The 16,369-nt window shown below is 43.3% G+C and overlaps 1 protein-coding gene across 1 annotated transcript in view; it reads right to left on the bottom strand.

The window, feature by feature from the left end:
* Positions 1-5,657: 5,657 nt before the first annotated feature.
* Positions 5,658-16,369, bottom strand: part of FAM124A (family with sequence similarity 124 member A) — a 203,390-nt gene continuing 192,678 nt past the window's right edge. The window contains exon 4 of the mRNA XM_007945225.1: positions 5,658-6,464. Within this exon, the coding sequence (XP_007943416.1) occupies positions 5,658-6,464 (807 nt within the window). The remainder of the gene's footprint in view (positions 6,465-16,369) is intronic.

The raw sequence follows: 16,369 nt of genomic DNA, 5'->3' as shown, positions 1-16,369 counted from the left end.
ATTTTGACTTCCCATGTTATTTTCTCAAGTCTCTTCAGTATTCAATCAATTGTATTTCCAGAGAATAAAAGACAAGTGAAACCCCATAAATCATGAGGGGGCATGTATGCCAAGACCAGGCACAGGGAGTGATGGGGCCTTGGTAAGGAAAGAAGGCAGCTATTCCCAGGGCTCTCCTGAAATCAGACCTAAGATCACTGACCAGAACTGGCCATCGACACTGTCCTGAGGTTACTCACAGGGAGAAGCTCTCCATGATTGGTTTTATTTGCATTTAAAAATTTCTTCTAGGAACAGAATGTGTATGGAGAGTGGAATGGAAAACCAACTGCTTTGTAAACTTTCACCCAAATCACAATTAAAAAAAAAAAAAAATCTGTTCCAGGTATTCTTTGTGTCTAGTCAAGTGCTCTTGTCTGATGAATTGAAGAATTCACTCAAAGACAGAAAGCCCAGTAGTAGGATTGGAAAATTCCTATATTTCTCTTAAATTACTTGGGGCTGAACACATTAGCCATGGGGACAAAAGTAAACATTTGGTCTCACCTGGGAATATACTGGAAGGTGCAGAAGAGTCCAATAGAGCCTGCTGTGACGTCACCCTCCACGGGGGGCGGGGCACTCAAGGAGTTGGCCAGCACCAATATCCAATTTAAACAACCATACAGCAAATTTCTCATCATCTCAAAAGCCTATGAGGTGACTCCTCCCTCAACCAGGGGTCTCTTTCATTTATTTATTTATTGTGATTTGGGTGAAGATTTTCAGAGCAAATTCACTTTCCATACAGCAGTTCACATATACTTTGTCCCATGTCATTGACCACAGTTTACCACAATGCAACAGCTCCCCTCCCACTTCCTCCCCATAGTTACCTCTTCCCAGTGTCCATCCCTCCATACTCTCCTGCCCCGTGAGCTGTCTCCCTGTGCATAAGCAGCCCTTCCTTCTCCCATGATTGTTCTCTCCAGGACGTGTGTCTATTTGAGGTAAATGTTTAACCCACATGCCTGTACTTTGTTTGGCTGGCAACCACAGGTGTGGGTTCAATTCCAGACCTGAAGGGCAGCTAGGGGCCATAGTCTCAGTGGTTCCACCAGGCTCTATTGGACCAGCAAACCTGGTCCCATCTTTTTTTTTTTTTTCACCAGGGGTCTCTTTAAAGTGCATTTTAACCAATTAAGGTCATTCAGGATGATTTTTCTAGGGTTTGTCAAGTCAGTTAAGGACACACCTGAAACATCTGATCTTTAAAGCTGCTACTAGGTGGTGTTTAGGGTAGGCCAAGGTGGGATTGTGAGCAGTAACTTGAGGGTCTTATTTGGAAAAGAGGCAAGTAGGTGATGAGATACAAAGTAGGTCAGGGCACTTATTAACATGGTCTTGAGACAATGCTGGGGGGCAGTGCCAAAGAGACAAGACTGGGGTCCATCAAGTGAAAAAAAAAATAGGGTTAAAATCTAGATTTCTGACATCACAGGGCCTAAGCTAGTAGAGAAATAATTTCTGAGGCAACCTCAATGTTTTTTAATTCAAAATTTATTGGGCACCTACAGTGTGTCAGCATCTATCACAAGATTAACACTTCGAAGGAGTCAGGATCCACCAGTCAGTGATGAAGGAGTCAGGAACCACCTGTGATGAAGTGGATGTCATTCCTTCCAGATGAAGAAAATGCTAGTGAAACAGGAGTCCCTGGGTAGTGCAAATGGTTCAGGGCTGGGCTACTACCTGAAAGGTTGGAGGCCGGAGCTTACCCAGAGGTGTCTTGGAAGAAAGGCCTGGTGATCTACTTCTGTACAATCACAGCCTCAAAAAATTCTATGAAGCACAGTTCCACTCTGACCAGAAATGGAGGTTCCTTCTCCATAGAGTGGTTGCCATTTCTTGATCATAACTTGGGAGGCCTGAATGCAGCTGTAGTGCCTAAGGTAGTTGACTTTTAAGCAGAAAGCTGGCAGTTTGAACCTACCAGCTGCTCCATGGTAGGAAGATGGGACAATCTATTTCTGTGAAGATTTACCACCTTGGAAACCCAATGGGGGTCACTATGAGTTGGAGTCGACTTGATGGCAGTGAGTTTGCTTTTTTAGTTTGCTTTTAAATGGTGTCTTTGCACATTCTTTGGGGTAACTCCAGTTTGGTAGACTGGAATGTGAGGGGGTAGGTCACTGAGAAAGGGTGGGATCTGGGAACATCCATCATGGTTGCTTGCAAGCATCTAAGTCATCCTAGGGGTGCATGCGAGTACACTAGAAAAGGGTGCCGATGAAGGATGAACACACGCAGAGCCATCACTCAGCAGTTAGTCCACTCATTTTTGCTTCTCTGACTTGTGCTACTGATGAGCTTACTGCCGTTCATGGGGGGCTGTGGAATTGCCTCTGAATTATTTTTCTTTTCTCTAACGGTAACGTGTTGCTTTTCATCATTAACTATTGATTGAGTTACATTTCTAGGCAGGAGGTGAACTGCTAGTGACTTTCTAGGCATCAGCTTCGCAGATAGAAGCCCTTTACTGCTCTGTGCCCTGTGGTTCTGCAGTCATTGTCCTGACCTGAGTAGCCCATTTTCTTGGCATTATGTTTCTCAGAAACAGCAGGATGTACACTTGGATTCTTTGTTGTTGATCTTGAATAAACCTCAGGCAGCTGTCTAGAGGCATCCCTGGGTGGTGCAAATGATTAGGCTGTTGGCTACTAAGTGAAAAAGGTTGGAGGTTCGAATCCATTTTGAGATGACTTGGAAGAAAGGCCTGAAAATCTCCTTCCAAAAAATCAGCCATTTGAAAACCCTATGAAGGACAGTTCTACTCTGACACAGATGGGGCCACCTGGAGTCAAAACACACCTGATGGCAACTGGTTTTGCTTTTTTAGCAGTCTAGAGCAGGGGTTGGCAAGCTAGGACCTTTGGCCAAATCTGGCCTACCACCTGCTTATGTAAATAAAGTTTTATTGGAACAGAGCCATGCCCATTCATTTTTATATTGTTCAGAGCTGTTTTCATGTTACAATGGCAGAGTGGGGTACTTGCAACAGAACCTATGGCTGATGAAATATAAAATATTTACTATTTAGCCCTTTTCAGAAAAAACAAAACACACACACACACACACACACACACAAAACAAAACCTCTTGGTCTAGAGCTGTGAGACCTTATTTTTATTTACTTAAACTGAAGCAGAATACTAAAATTAGGAGTCCAAGAGAATTTAGGATGTATGGGGGCTTCAGCTCAAGTCTGGTGAAGTAACAGCTGCCTGGAGAGCCATGTGGGAAAGACCGTGAGGCTGTGCTTGGGCTGGGGTGGGTACTTCCAGAAAGGTGAAAACTTGGCCACACTTCATTTAGGTAAGAAGCACCAGACTGGAAAGAAGCAATAGCATCCAGGGAAAGCTCAGCAATGCTCCTGGTGGCAGCATTTGGTATTGCCCAGGTTGGAACTGTAAACATAACCCTCACCGGGAAGGATCTCTATGGAAGCAGATTGCCGAGGAGTAGTGGCTACTCCTACTTCTGAGGAGTAGCAGCTACTCCTACTTCTGAGGAGTAGCTGCTAGGTTTGAACCGCCAGTCTTCTGGTTAGCAGTCAAATGCCTTAGGCACTAGGCCACCAGAGCTCCTCCCTGGGAGGGAGGTGAAATTTAATACCATTCATGTTATGACAGAAGCAGATGACAGGCAGAAAAGCCAAGTTTAGGCTGATGCTGTGGCTTTAAGGCTCCTGTACTCATGGAGGGTTAGCAGTACTCACAAGGGTTTGCTCAAGAGAGCAAGACCTTTGTGTAAAACTCTCATTTTTTGAGAGAGGGGGCATTTATTTCTCTATGCAATCAAAATGCCAATCAAAATGTTATGTATTACTTAAATAATAATAAAAACTAAGGTGACAATGCATGTTTATCAGAAAGAGCAGTATAAAATGTGGCTTACATATAGATATATACAGCCCTTATAAGGAGCTCTGGTGGTGTAGTGGGTTAAGGTATCCACTGCTAACCAGAAGATTGGCCGTTTGAACCTACTAGCCACTCCGCAAAAGAAAGATGAGGTTATCTGCTTCCATAAAGATTTACAGCCTTGGAAACCCAATGGGGTTGCTATGAAGTGTTATTGACTCTATGGCAGTGAGTATATACAACTCTCAGATTCTGAGTATTAAAAATGAAGACTTTTATGACTCTCTATGCATTATGTCCAATATCCTATCATTCTGCAACCCCAATGATCAATTTTTCCCCAGTGATGCAAATAAGCTCAGGTAGATGAATGGTCTTGTGTAGACCCTCATCATTATGCAAATCTAGTTTTTGGACATCAAATCACATTTTCAATGCAGCAAAAGTTTGTTACTTATGCTAATTCCTTCTAAGGCATTTCAGTACTGCTATGGTGGAAAAAAAGGGAGCTCTGTGGCATAGTGCCTAAGGCATTTGACTGCTAACGAGAAGGCTGGCAGTTCAAAGCCACCAGCCACTCCTTGGAAGGAAGGTTGGGCAATCTACTTCCATAGTGATACCACCTCGGAAACCCAAAGAAGGGTTGCTATGAGTTGGGTGTGACTCAACGGCACATACAACAACAGCAACAACAGCAGCTTAAATGTTTTGTAAATCTATATTTTCAGATATTATAAAAATGAGATATTAATTGTAGTCTGTTATCTTTAAGAGTTCCTGTGCTCAGCTTTAAGAGTTAATGTGCTCAGCTGCTAAATGAAAGGTTGAAGGTTCTAGTCCACCCAGAGGCACCTCAGAAGAAAGGCCTGGCAATCTACTTCTGAAGAAATCAGCTACTGGAAACCCTATGGAGCACAGTTCTACTCTGACACACGGGTCACCACGAGTTGGGATTGACTCCACAGTAACTGGTTAGTAGTATAGGTTTACTGCTGTCTCACCAAGCTGATTTTTTTTCACCATAAAACTCACGAGCATCAAGTCATTTCCAACTCACAGTGACCCCTCCTTGGGTTTCCGAGGAGGTATCACTATGGAAGCAGATTGTCCAACCTTCCTTCCATGGAGTGGCTGGTGGGTTTGAACCGCCAGCCTTCTGGTTAGCAGTCAAGTGCCTTAAGCACTATGCTACCAGAGCTCCCTTTTTTTTTTTTCCCCCACTATAGCAGTACTGAAATAGTCTTAGAGCCACTGTTCTCTGACAATGTCAATATACATGGATAGCCCAGTAAGATGGACATTATGGACACTCATCTTTCAGACAAGTAACTCAGTATCTTTCCCTTTTGACTTAACTGTTTTACCTTCACAGCATGAAAAATTGCTAAATCAGCTCCAGCTGACTAGACTTTCACTTCAAATAATTATACGATGCATTTAAATTTTATAAATGCACTAAACTATACCTCAGATGGAGTTGAGTATTTAAAAAATGTTTTACGACTCAAGGTTGTTGAGATTTATTTGCATAAAAATGCCACTATTTTCCCACCAAGTTCCTAGAAATATACCACCACTCACCCAAAAATAGGGGGCATGGGAAATGTGCTACTGATCCTTAAGAAACAGATAATTAAATTCTAAACAGATGTGTGGAAGTAGGGCCAAGAAAAGTGGCAGGGCTCAGAGACCCAAGGGGCAGAGGACCTCGGGTCAAGCCAACTGTGTGTCAGTTTGAGTGCAAGTACTGGCCGTTCAGATGTAGAATTCCTCCATTTCACCATCCCTGGGGCCAGCCAATGCTGGTGGTGGTGGGATGTCTCTGTCAGTTGGCTTGACTATGGAAATGTCACAAGGGGGCTCCTGGCATGATTCTGTGAGTGAAGAGGCGCCAGAAGCCGAGGAAGCAGCAACAGATGTCACTAAGGAGCTAGAAGACCCTTTGGTGAAGAAAGAAAGGGAAGGTTCAGAGGCCTCGGGGGCCTCCGTGCTCACAGCAGGCAGCGGTCCTTCTCTGGAATCCTTGTGCTTGGGCCAGCGGCTGCTGCATGTTTCAGATGGGAGGCATGTCTCCACAGCGCTGCAAAACCTACTAGGTGCAGAGTACGCAGAAACCACGGAGAGGTCTGAGGAGGACAGCCTCAGGCCCGTGTCCACATCAGTCTCCTGGGCCCCCGCTAAGTCGTCAATGGAGAGAAGCTGGCCATGTCTCCACTCTGCCGCCCTATGCCGTGGGGGACCTTTGTTTGATAGCCACTGTGGTTCTGCCAAGGAGGTTGGAAAGGGACCTTCTGTGGGCAAACAAAACAAGGACTTGCTTCTCTGGAAAGACCAAGGATGGCTGGGAGGGCTGCTGGCTCGTCTGGCAAATTCTGGCTGATCCCCGTTAGACAGGCCTGTCTGACTGAGCACCGGGTATGGACTGTCCAGCAGGGGCTGCTGGCTGTGGCCCAGGGTGCGACCTTGTGCAGTGCCGCTTGGAGAGGGAATGGAAGGAGCTCTTTTCTCTGAGGAGTGGTGAGCTCTGCTGGGCTTCGAAAACTTCTTGTACACCTTTTGTGCCTGTTGGGGAAAGAGGGCATATCACATTAGTGTACAACTTGGGGGGGTCACCTGGTGATAGGATTATGGAAGGTTGCAGTGTATAACAGAAGCCCTAATTCCATTTTGAGTCTTGACATAAGTTCAGACCCCACTGAGTTCTTTCTGACAACTAAACCAGCAATGTGGCTATGCATAGACAGAGCTCTAGTGGCGTAGTGTCTAAGGCATGTGACTGCTAACCAGAAGGCTGGAGGTTCAAACCATCAGTCACTCCTCAGAAGGAAGGTTGGGTAATCTACTTCCGTAGTGATACTGCCTCGGAAACCCAAGGAGGGGTCGATATGAGTTGGATCCAACTTAGTTGGATCTGACTTGATAAGTCTGGACAAACCTAGGGAGGGAGACAGTTTGCCCTGAGGAAGAGTGTGGTGAAAGTAGATTATGCTCACACAGAGAACTAGGGAACTTGCCTGGGTGTGTCCTTAATGATTCCCCGAAAACAGCTGCATTTTATCTAATTTAGTTAAAGTTTGGGGTCTTGATATGGCTGCCTGGTCATGAGTCATACCATGATCACCCTGTAGCTACATGGTCAAACCCCAGAACTAATCTGGTAATCCTTTTTAATCTGCAATTGTGTATGTATCCCAATTAAGGTTCTTCCACCCTCTTCGTTTCTGTAGTCCTATCTGTGATGAATTGACCTGCCACTAATCATCATCTGTGATGATTTCCTTTGTTCTTTATCATTTATAAGGAGCACCATGACTGTGACTCAGTGGACTTCATTCAGCCTCTATACTGTATACATGCTGATGTGTACATGCTCTCAACCTGGATGACTGTCTTTGTTTTGTCCTTGTTCTGTTTCTTTTTTTAAAACTTTTTTTTTCCCTTTATCAAAATTCCAACAAAAAATCAAGTAGATCTTCCCAAAGGATACAATTTTGTTTTGGGGAACAATGTATCAAGAAAAACAACTTGTCCACTTTCAAAAGTAGAAATAAGTTATATGTAATTTCATTGTTCTTGTCCTGTTAAAAGCACAAGGAAGAAAGTAGAAAGGAAGAAAAGACTGAAATGGATGTCAGAGAGACTCTGGAACTTGCCCTTGAGCAGACAGTAGCTAAAGCAAATGGAAGAAATGACAAGATAAAAGAGGTGAACAGCAGATTTCAAAGAGCAGCTTGTGCAGACAAAGCCAATTACCATAATGAAATGTGCAAAGACCTGGGGTTAGAAAACCAAAAGGGAAGAACACGCTCTGCATTTCTCAAGCTGAAAGAACTGAGGAAAATATTTAAGCCTTGAGTTGCAATATTGAAAGATTCTATGGGCAAAATATTGAATGATGCAGGAAGCATCAAAAGAAGATGGCAGGAATACACAGAGTCACTGTACCAAAAAGAACTGGTTGATGTTTATCCATTTCAAGAGGTGGCATATGATCAAGAACCAATGGTATTGAAGGAAGGAGTTGAAGCTGCACTGAAGGAAGTAGAGAAAAACAAGGCTTCAGGAATTGACAGAATACCCATTGAGATGTTTCAACAAATAGATACCCCACTGGAGGCACTCACTTGGCTATACTAAGAGATTTGGAAGACAGCTACCTGGCCAACTGACTGGAAGAGATCCATATTTGTACTCATTCCAAAGAAAGATGGAAATTATCGAACAATATCATTGATACCACATTCAAGTAAAATCTTACTGAAGATAATTTAAAAATGGTTGCAGCAGTATATTGACAGAGAACTTCCAGAAATGCAAGCTGGATTCAGAAGAGGACATGGAACAAGGAATATTACTGCTGATATCAGACGTATTTTAGCTAAAAGCAAAGAATACCAGAAAGATGTTTATTCATGTCACATTCAATTGTGTGGATCATAACAAACTGTGGATAACATTGAGAAGAATGGGAATCCCAGAACACTTGATTGTACTCATGAGGAACCTGTACATAGATCAGGAGGCTGTCATTTGAACAGAACAAGGGGATACTGCATAGTTCAAATTCAAGAAGGAAGTATATCAAGGTTGTTATCTTTTCACCATACATATTCAACTTGTATGCTGAACAAATACTCTGAGAAGCTGGATTACATGAAGAAGAACATGGCATCAGGATTAGAGGAAGACTCATTAACAACCTGAGACATGCAGATGACACAACTTTACTTGCTGAATGTGATGATGACTTGAAGCACTTAGTGATGAAGATTAAAGACTACAGTCTACAGTATGGGTTGTTGTGTTGTTATGTGCTGTCGAGTTGGACCTGACTCATAGTGACCCCTCCTTGGGTTTTCAAGGCAGTATCACTACAGTACATTACTACAGTAGTAATACTGCCTCGGCAACCCAAGGAGGGGTTGCTATGAGTCGGGCCCGACTCGATGGCACATAACAACAACAGCACAGCATCACTACAGAAGTAGATTGCCCCATCTTCCTTCCAAAGAGTGGCTGGTGGGTTTGAACCGCCAGCCTTCTGGTTAGCAGTCAAGTGCCTTAGGCACTACGCTACCAGAGCTCCAACCTCAATAAAAAGAAAACAACAATCCTCACAACTGGTCCAATAAACAGCTTCACAGTAGATGGAGAAAAGATTGAAGTTGTTAAGGATTTCATATTACTTGGTTCTACAATCAACACCACTGTAATCAGCAGTCAAGGCATAAGATGACGTATTGCATTGGGCAAATCTGCTGCAAAAGACCTCTTTAAAGTGATTAAGAGCAAAGATGTCTCTTTGAAGACTATAAAGTATACCTAACCCAAGCCATGGTATTTTCAATTGCCTCTTATGCATGTGAGAGCTGGACAATGAATAAGGAAGACAGTAGAAGAATTGATGCTTTTGAGATGTGGTGTTGCAGAAGAATGTTAAGAGTACCACGGACTACTAAAAGGACTAACAAATCTGCCCTGGAAAAAGTGCCGCTAGAGTGCTCCCTGGAAGTGAGAATGGCCAGATTTCGTCTCACCTACTTTGTTCATGTTGTCAGAAGGAACCATTCCCTGGAGAAAGATATCATGCTTGGTAAAGTGGAGGGTCAATGAAGAAGGGGAAGGCTCTCAATGAGATAGGCACAGTGGCTGCAACAATGGGCTCAGGTATAGCAAAGGATCACGAGGCTGTCATGGGACTGGACAGTGTTTCATTTTGCTGTGCATAGGGTCATTATGAGTCGGAGATTACTCAATGGCACTTAACAACAACAACAATGTCCTGTTTAAAGCTTAGGAAAAAGGTCTCTATAGAACATATTTGAATCTGGAGGGTTTTTTTTTCCGCCAGCACAGTTGTTACTGAGAAGCCATTTTAATTCTGGAATCCAGAGGTCTGGGTCCGTGGAGTTGGGATGTCTTATCCAGGCCATTCACCTTTAGATGTCCTTTTGAACCTTGAGCCTTTTAAGAACTGGTTTCTGAGGTCATCTTCAGGTCATCTTCAGGTTTGAACCAGCCTTCTGGTTAGCAGTCTAATGTCTTAGGCACTACGCTACCAGAGCTCCCATTTCCACCCCAGATAGACTAAATCAGAATCTACATGTTAACTAGATTTATATACATTTTTTATTATATGTAAGAATTATCTCGGGATCTAGGAGAATCACTCAGGGATCTTGATAACATGTAGATTCTGATTCAGTCTATTTGGGGTGGAAATGAAAATTTTCAGCGGGGGGTCGAACCAGAATGAACTTGCTCCAAGCTTTGGTTTTTACAACTGACTGACCAGAAGTCCTGCTCTAAGAAAACAACACACAAGAAATTTATAATGCTGGCCCAGATACTACCCTGCTCTGACCCACCTACATAACCTGTTTTTACTATCCCCTCTGAAGCACCTGTCCAATACTTCAATGACTGATTCGAATTGTTATCTACTCACAATAAATATACTACTGTTATACTCATTTTTAGTGTTTCTTTGTGCACTTAGGTTTTTAACATTACTCATCATGAAACACACTTTCCAGTAACTGGAACCTTCCACAATTTCATGGCAAAAAAGCACTACCAGAAATTTCATTCTCTAAACTCGAAAGCAAGGTAGAGGTAGCAGCGCTTTGAGGTATGCAAGATGGACTTCTTTGAGGAGACAGCATTCAGTACAGGAGAAGATTCAGTTCCCCTGCACAACTGGGAATAAAGCTTCTCAACAGGCACATGCAAATGGCACTCAACACACCAGAAGCAACAGTAAGGACCTGGCTGAGCCTGATAATGGAGATAAGCATTACCACTGAATGCAAAAACTGTGCTTGGAGGGTTTGTTTCCCTTCAGCAAAGCAGCACGATTGTCTCACCAGTAGCTGGGTAGCCAATGTGTGAAACATTACTGATGAATGGATGGCAGCAATAAGAGTCATGCATGGGCAACTTCAGATCAGATTAACATGGGACTTGATCTCAGTATAACACCATCACCACTGTGGGTAAAGGAGGGAAAACTAAAATGGGCAAGAGGTCTTTGACAATAAGGAAGCTTACATTTCACTCAGAGGAGAAATAACTCAGACAAGATAGAATCTAGTGGCAGGTACAATAAAAAGCCAGGTGGGGCAGACTGTGCCAGGCCAGTGGAGGCAGAAAAGGCTTCAGTGGAGGTGACTTCACATGGGAGTATCAGAGGATGGGTAACTGCATCCCTGGAAGACACATGAGTGTGTGTGTGGGGGGGTGGACTGGAGAAGATGAGCACAGCTGAGGCCTGGTGAAGCAGGTGAGTGAGGGCCCTGCATGGCGACAGTTTGGTTAGAGCCCCAGGTGCTCATCATCTCCCCAGTGATGAGAGGTCAAGGTGGAATGAAGATGAGGGCCATATTGCTCAAAGAGACTTTGACCAGTTTTTAAGAAATCCACATACCTATCCTCCTTCTGCTAGAGTCAGATTTGGTCTTCTTATCCTTCTACAGGACCAACCACTTCTTTAATTGATTTCCAAGATCTTTACCTAATTCCAGAAATCTCTTAATCCTATTAATAGACTGATTAACTTATTTTTTTCCCATCCAACACTGTTGCTATCGCTAGTTGTCACAGAGTCGACTCTAACTCAAAGTGACCTTACATAGAATAGCACAAAATGTTGCCCCATCATATGCCATCCTCACAATCACTGGTGTCTTCCAGTCCATTGTTGCGGTTATTGTGAGAATCCATCACAGTGAGGGTTTCCCTCATTTTTCACTCACTCTCTACTGAACATGATGTCCTTTTCTAGTGATTGTTCTTTCCTAATAATGTGTCTAAAGTAAGCGAGCTGAAGTCTTGCCATCCTTGCTTCTAAAGAGCATTCTAGCTGTATCTTCTAAGACTGACTTGTTTGTTCTTCTGGCAGTCCACAGTATATTCAGTATTCTTCACCAAAACCACAATTTGAATGCATCAATTCTTCTTTTATTGAACAATATCACTGATATCATACACAAGTAAAATCTTGCTGAAGAAAATTCAAAAATGGTTGCAGCAGTATATTGACAGGGAAGTTCTGGAAATTCAAGATGGATTCAGAAGAGGGCATGGAATGAGGGATATCATTGCTAATGTCAGATGGGCCTTGGCTGAAAGCAAAGAATACCAGAAAGATGTTTACTTTGTTTTACTCACTGTGCAAAGCATTCAATTGTGTGGATCATAACGAATTATGGATAACCTTGAGAAGAACAGGAATTCCAGAACACTTGATTGTGCTAATGAGGAACCTGTACATGGACCAGGAAGCTGTTGTTTGAACAGAACAAGGGGATACCACATAGTTTAAAATCAGGAAGGGAGTGCATGTATTCTGAGCAAATAATCTGAGAAGCTGGACTATATGAAGAAGAGCGTGGCATCAGGATTGGAGTAAGGCTCATTAACAACCTGTGATATGCAGATGACACAATTTTGCTTGCTGAAAGTGCAGATGAGTTAAAGCACTTACTGATGAAGATTGAAGAATACAGTCTGCAGTATGGATTACACCTCAATATAAAGAAAACAAAGATCCTCATAACTGGACCAATAAGCAGCGTCATGACAAATGGAGGAAAGATTGAAGTTGTCACAGATTTCATATTACTTGGTTCACAACTGACACCCACAGAAGAAGCTGTCAAGACATCAGAGGATGCACTACACTGGGCAAATCTGCTGCAAAAGACCTCTTCAAAAGAGTAAAGATGTCTCTTGGAAGACTAAGGTGTGTTTAACCCAAGCCATGGTGTTTTCAATCACCTCACATGGATGTGAAAGCTAGACAATGAATAAGGAAGACCAAAGAAGAGTTGATGTCCTTAAATTTAATTTAAATTATGTTGTTGGCAAGGAGTACTGAAACTACCATGGACTGCCAGAAGAATGAACAGCTCTGTCCTGGAAGAATAGAGGCAGAGTGCTCCTTGGAAGCAAGAATGGCCAGACTTCATTCATCTCACCTACTTTGGTCACGTTGTCAGAAGGGACCATTCCCTAGAGAAGGATATCATGCTTGATAAAGTAGAGGGTCAATGAAAAAGGGGGAGACTCTCAACAAGATGGACTGACACAGTGGCTAAAATGATGGGCTCAAGTATAGGAAGGATTGTGAGGATGGTGCACAATCAGGCAGTGTTTCATTCTGTGGTACACATGGTTGCTATGAGTCAGAGCCGATTTGACGGCATGTAACAACAAGGTGTAGTGCTTACGGCATTCAACTGCTAACCAGAAGGCTGGTGGTTCAAACCCACCAGCCACTCCTCAGAAGATTGGGCAATCTACTTCCATAGTGATACTGCCTCAGAAACCCAAGGAGGGGTCACTATGAGTCAGCTCTGACTCGGTGGCAGTGAGCCCACCAACACCACCACCACCACCAATTCTTCTTTTGTCTTCCTTTTCATTGTCCAACATTAATTGAGGGTATTTTATGCAGTTTCACAACTGGTGTGTCTTTGCTTTGAATGGGTTATTAGAGGTGTGTCAAGGTACTATCTTCATTAACTGCCTCGAGAGCAGGTAAATATTATCATTGTCATTTCCTACGTGCTCTTTGACAAGAAAAAGGTCTGAAGGGATACACAGTTAATTTTTAATAAGGCATGCTCTTTGCTTCCATGGAATTAACAATATACCATTCAAGTATAATAAAGTGAGCCATGATTCTAATCCATATAGGGATGCTGAACACAAAGGAGGAGCGGTCGACTTTGTGTTGGGGTGAGGCAGTGTTTGGGGAAGGGTGGAAGCCAGGCTTCCACAAATCCAGCTGGAGGGCAGTGGGGGAAGCACAGGAAGGGCAGTCCCAGCACAGGGGTAGCTTGAGCAAGAGGTGAGCCTGGGGAGGTGAGAGGAGTCTCATCATGGACATTGGAATCACATGTATGTACAAGGCACCTGCAGGTTTTTAAGCAAGATGGTGGCAGGGTCAAATTGGTGTAATGGAGAAAGGATTGGACCGGGCAAGACTGGAGGCAAGGAGACCATTTGGAAAATACCACAATAGTCTTACTTTTAAAGTTTGGGAACAAATGGACCACCTTTTCAAATGCTTGCATGAGTTTCTTCTCAATCAGTGATTCCAACATTCAGGATTTCCTATGAATTCTCTGTCCTACACTTCTGATCTTCTTAATCCTCAGTCTCTGCATTCAGGGTTCTGTTCTTTTCCTTTCTTCTCTTTTCTTCCTTTTGTCCTCATAACTGAATCACATTCCCTCTCTTCAGGCTCTGAACAACATATTGAAATCCCCAGGTCATCCTGCTAAAGATAGCTTAGGAAGCTAAAGGTGAAGAGCAGTAATTAAAGGAGATTTCTGACAGTTTGAATTACAAATCCCTAAAGAATGTGATGCAAAATGTTTTTAGTACAGGTAGTATCTGAGCACAGTGATTCCAATGATCACAGTCCATAAGGCCATTCCCACCATGAAGCTTCAGTTTCAGGCAGCTCCAGATTTTACAGGAATGGGGACCTAACTGACTATGAGACAGGTTCCACACACCAGGGCTTGTTATTCTGCACTCCCACCACACCCAGATCTCCCAGCCCTGTCCTTGAGACTCTGCACTGTACGGCTCTGGCTTATGATCTATCTTTTCTGCAAGGCTCTGGGCACCATGAGGAACAGCCTGCTCCACACATGCTCTGCCCAATACCTACACTAAGCTTAAGCACTAAGCTTAAGAATGAATGAAATCAGCCCTTTGGAGTGAGGTAAGAAGAGGAATCAGAAGGGCCAGGTGTGCTTGAGAGGTGTCACAGCTGGATGGCTCTTGGGTTGATCAGTTTTCTCAGTTATATGAGTTTGGGTAAATAAAAGGAAGTAAGTCATAATGTTCTTTAATGATGCAAGCCATTGGGTATGGGGACAATATTTATTAGTTAAAATGTTTATCTTATTTTTCCCAAAGGTCAATTCTTCTGGGTGGCCTACTGCCATTCTCTTATTTGATAAGTATGCACAACCCCATAACTTCTAACTTTGAAGGTTATTCAAGGAACATGATCTTGATGAGAATTTCTACAGTTTCAAGTCTGCATTAGAAAGGGAACCTCCATGGGTATCAATTTATGAGAATCAAAGGATCACAGTTCCAGTGCAAGAAACTTCTAGAGGACGTCTAAATCTTTCCACTGTCAGAGGACAGAATTGCACTAAATTTGGTTTAAAGCCAGGCACAACTGGCAGAAAGGACTAGTGTTTGTGCTTTTGCAGAGACTTTCATCACTGTGCTTGTTTAAATAAGGCTACAGCAGTCTGTCTTATTTTTATCACCCCAGGAGTGTAAAGAAACTCTCTATCCTGCTGCTTGGAATAGAAGGTGGCACTGGTCTTTTTCATAGAAGGGACACCCACATGCACAGTTGGTGGGAAGCTAATGCACAGTGGAGGGGACTGCTGGGCAGCTGAATCCCTGCTCCACAACTAATGCAGGAATCCTGGGGTAGGCAAAGGGATTCAGACAGGGCACCCAGAGGTGGGGTGGTTTAGAACCTTCATCTCCTGCAGCACCTCAAGTTAGGTCTCAGAGGCTGACATGTGTGGGACTCCTGAGAGCAGATATGAGGGTATTTTCTCATTCTGCCCACTGACAGGGAGGTTGGCCTCTAAATGTAGAGTTTTGTCTGACTTAAAGGCAACCTGTGCATGCCAAAGGGTGGACCTTCTTTATGTACTGATAAATGACAGATTCTGGAGCTGAGTTATACAAATATTCACATATACTTTATTTGGAAGTAAACCAAACTGCTGCAGCAAGGAAGCCTGGCACCCAAGAGGAGACATCAAGGGCTTCAATTTGAGAAAGACAGCCATCTCTTTTCCTAAGATCCTTTGAGAAAATTAGTTGTGAAAAAAGATGATAGGTCTGTTAAGTTGCCATTTAAGCAAATGCTGGTCCTTTGGAAATGGGCAATTTTGTGATTGGGCCACATGTTCCTTTTATTATTATTATTTTTAAATTTGTAACAGGTGCAATGGTTCTTGGCTTTACTATGATGAAGTCTCAAGAGAATGTGCGTTTGAAAAGTCCCAGTTAAGTCAGGTTTATAATCTTAGACAGAGGGACCTGGGGCTGGTTTAAATGGGTGACAGTCATTTCTGATGGAGCTATCTCCTGTGGGATAGCTCTGCTTCCAGCCTCTCTCTTGCAACTTGTGGACTTGACCAGGAGTGGTAGAGCTGAGAATGAATGACTGTGGATGCTTCCAAGGACTCTTCCTCAGTGGACTTTTCTGGAAAGAAACTGTAACTTGTGCCTTCCTCACATTGAAGTGTCCCTCTGCTTTCAGCTCTTGGTGCCCCTTGAGCTGCCCTGGGTGACAGGAACAATTTACTGTGGAGTCAGCATTCTCTCCTTCTCTTTGAAGCAATGCAGGCTGATGGACTCATTGGAATTGGAGTATTTCGCTTCTGTGATACTTAAGGATCTTTTCTCTAATG

The sequence above is a fragment of the Orycteropus afer genome, unplaced genomic scaffold (assembly GCF_000298275.1).
Source record: "Orycteropus afer afer isolate SDZICR_OR568_19922 unplaced genomic scaffold, OryAfe1.0 scaffold00134, whole genome shotgun sequence".
In the NCBI taxonomy this organism is placed as follows: Eukaryota; Metazoa; Chordata; class Mammalia; order Tubulidentata; family Orycteropodidae; genus Orycteropus; species Orycteropus afer.
Note: the sequence above shows the minus strand (reverse complement) of the source record. Positions and strands in the feature narration are given on the sequence as shown.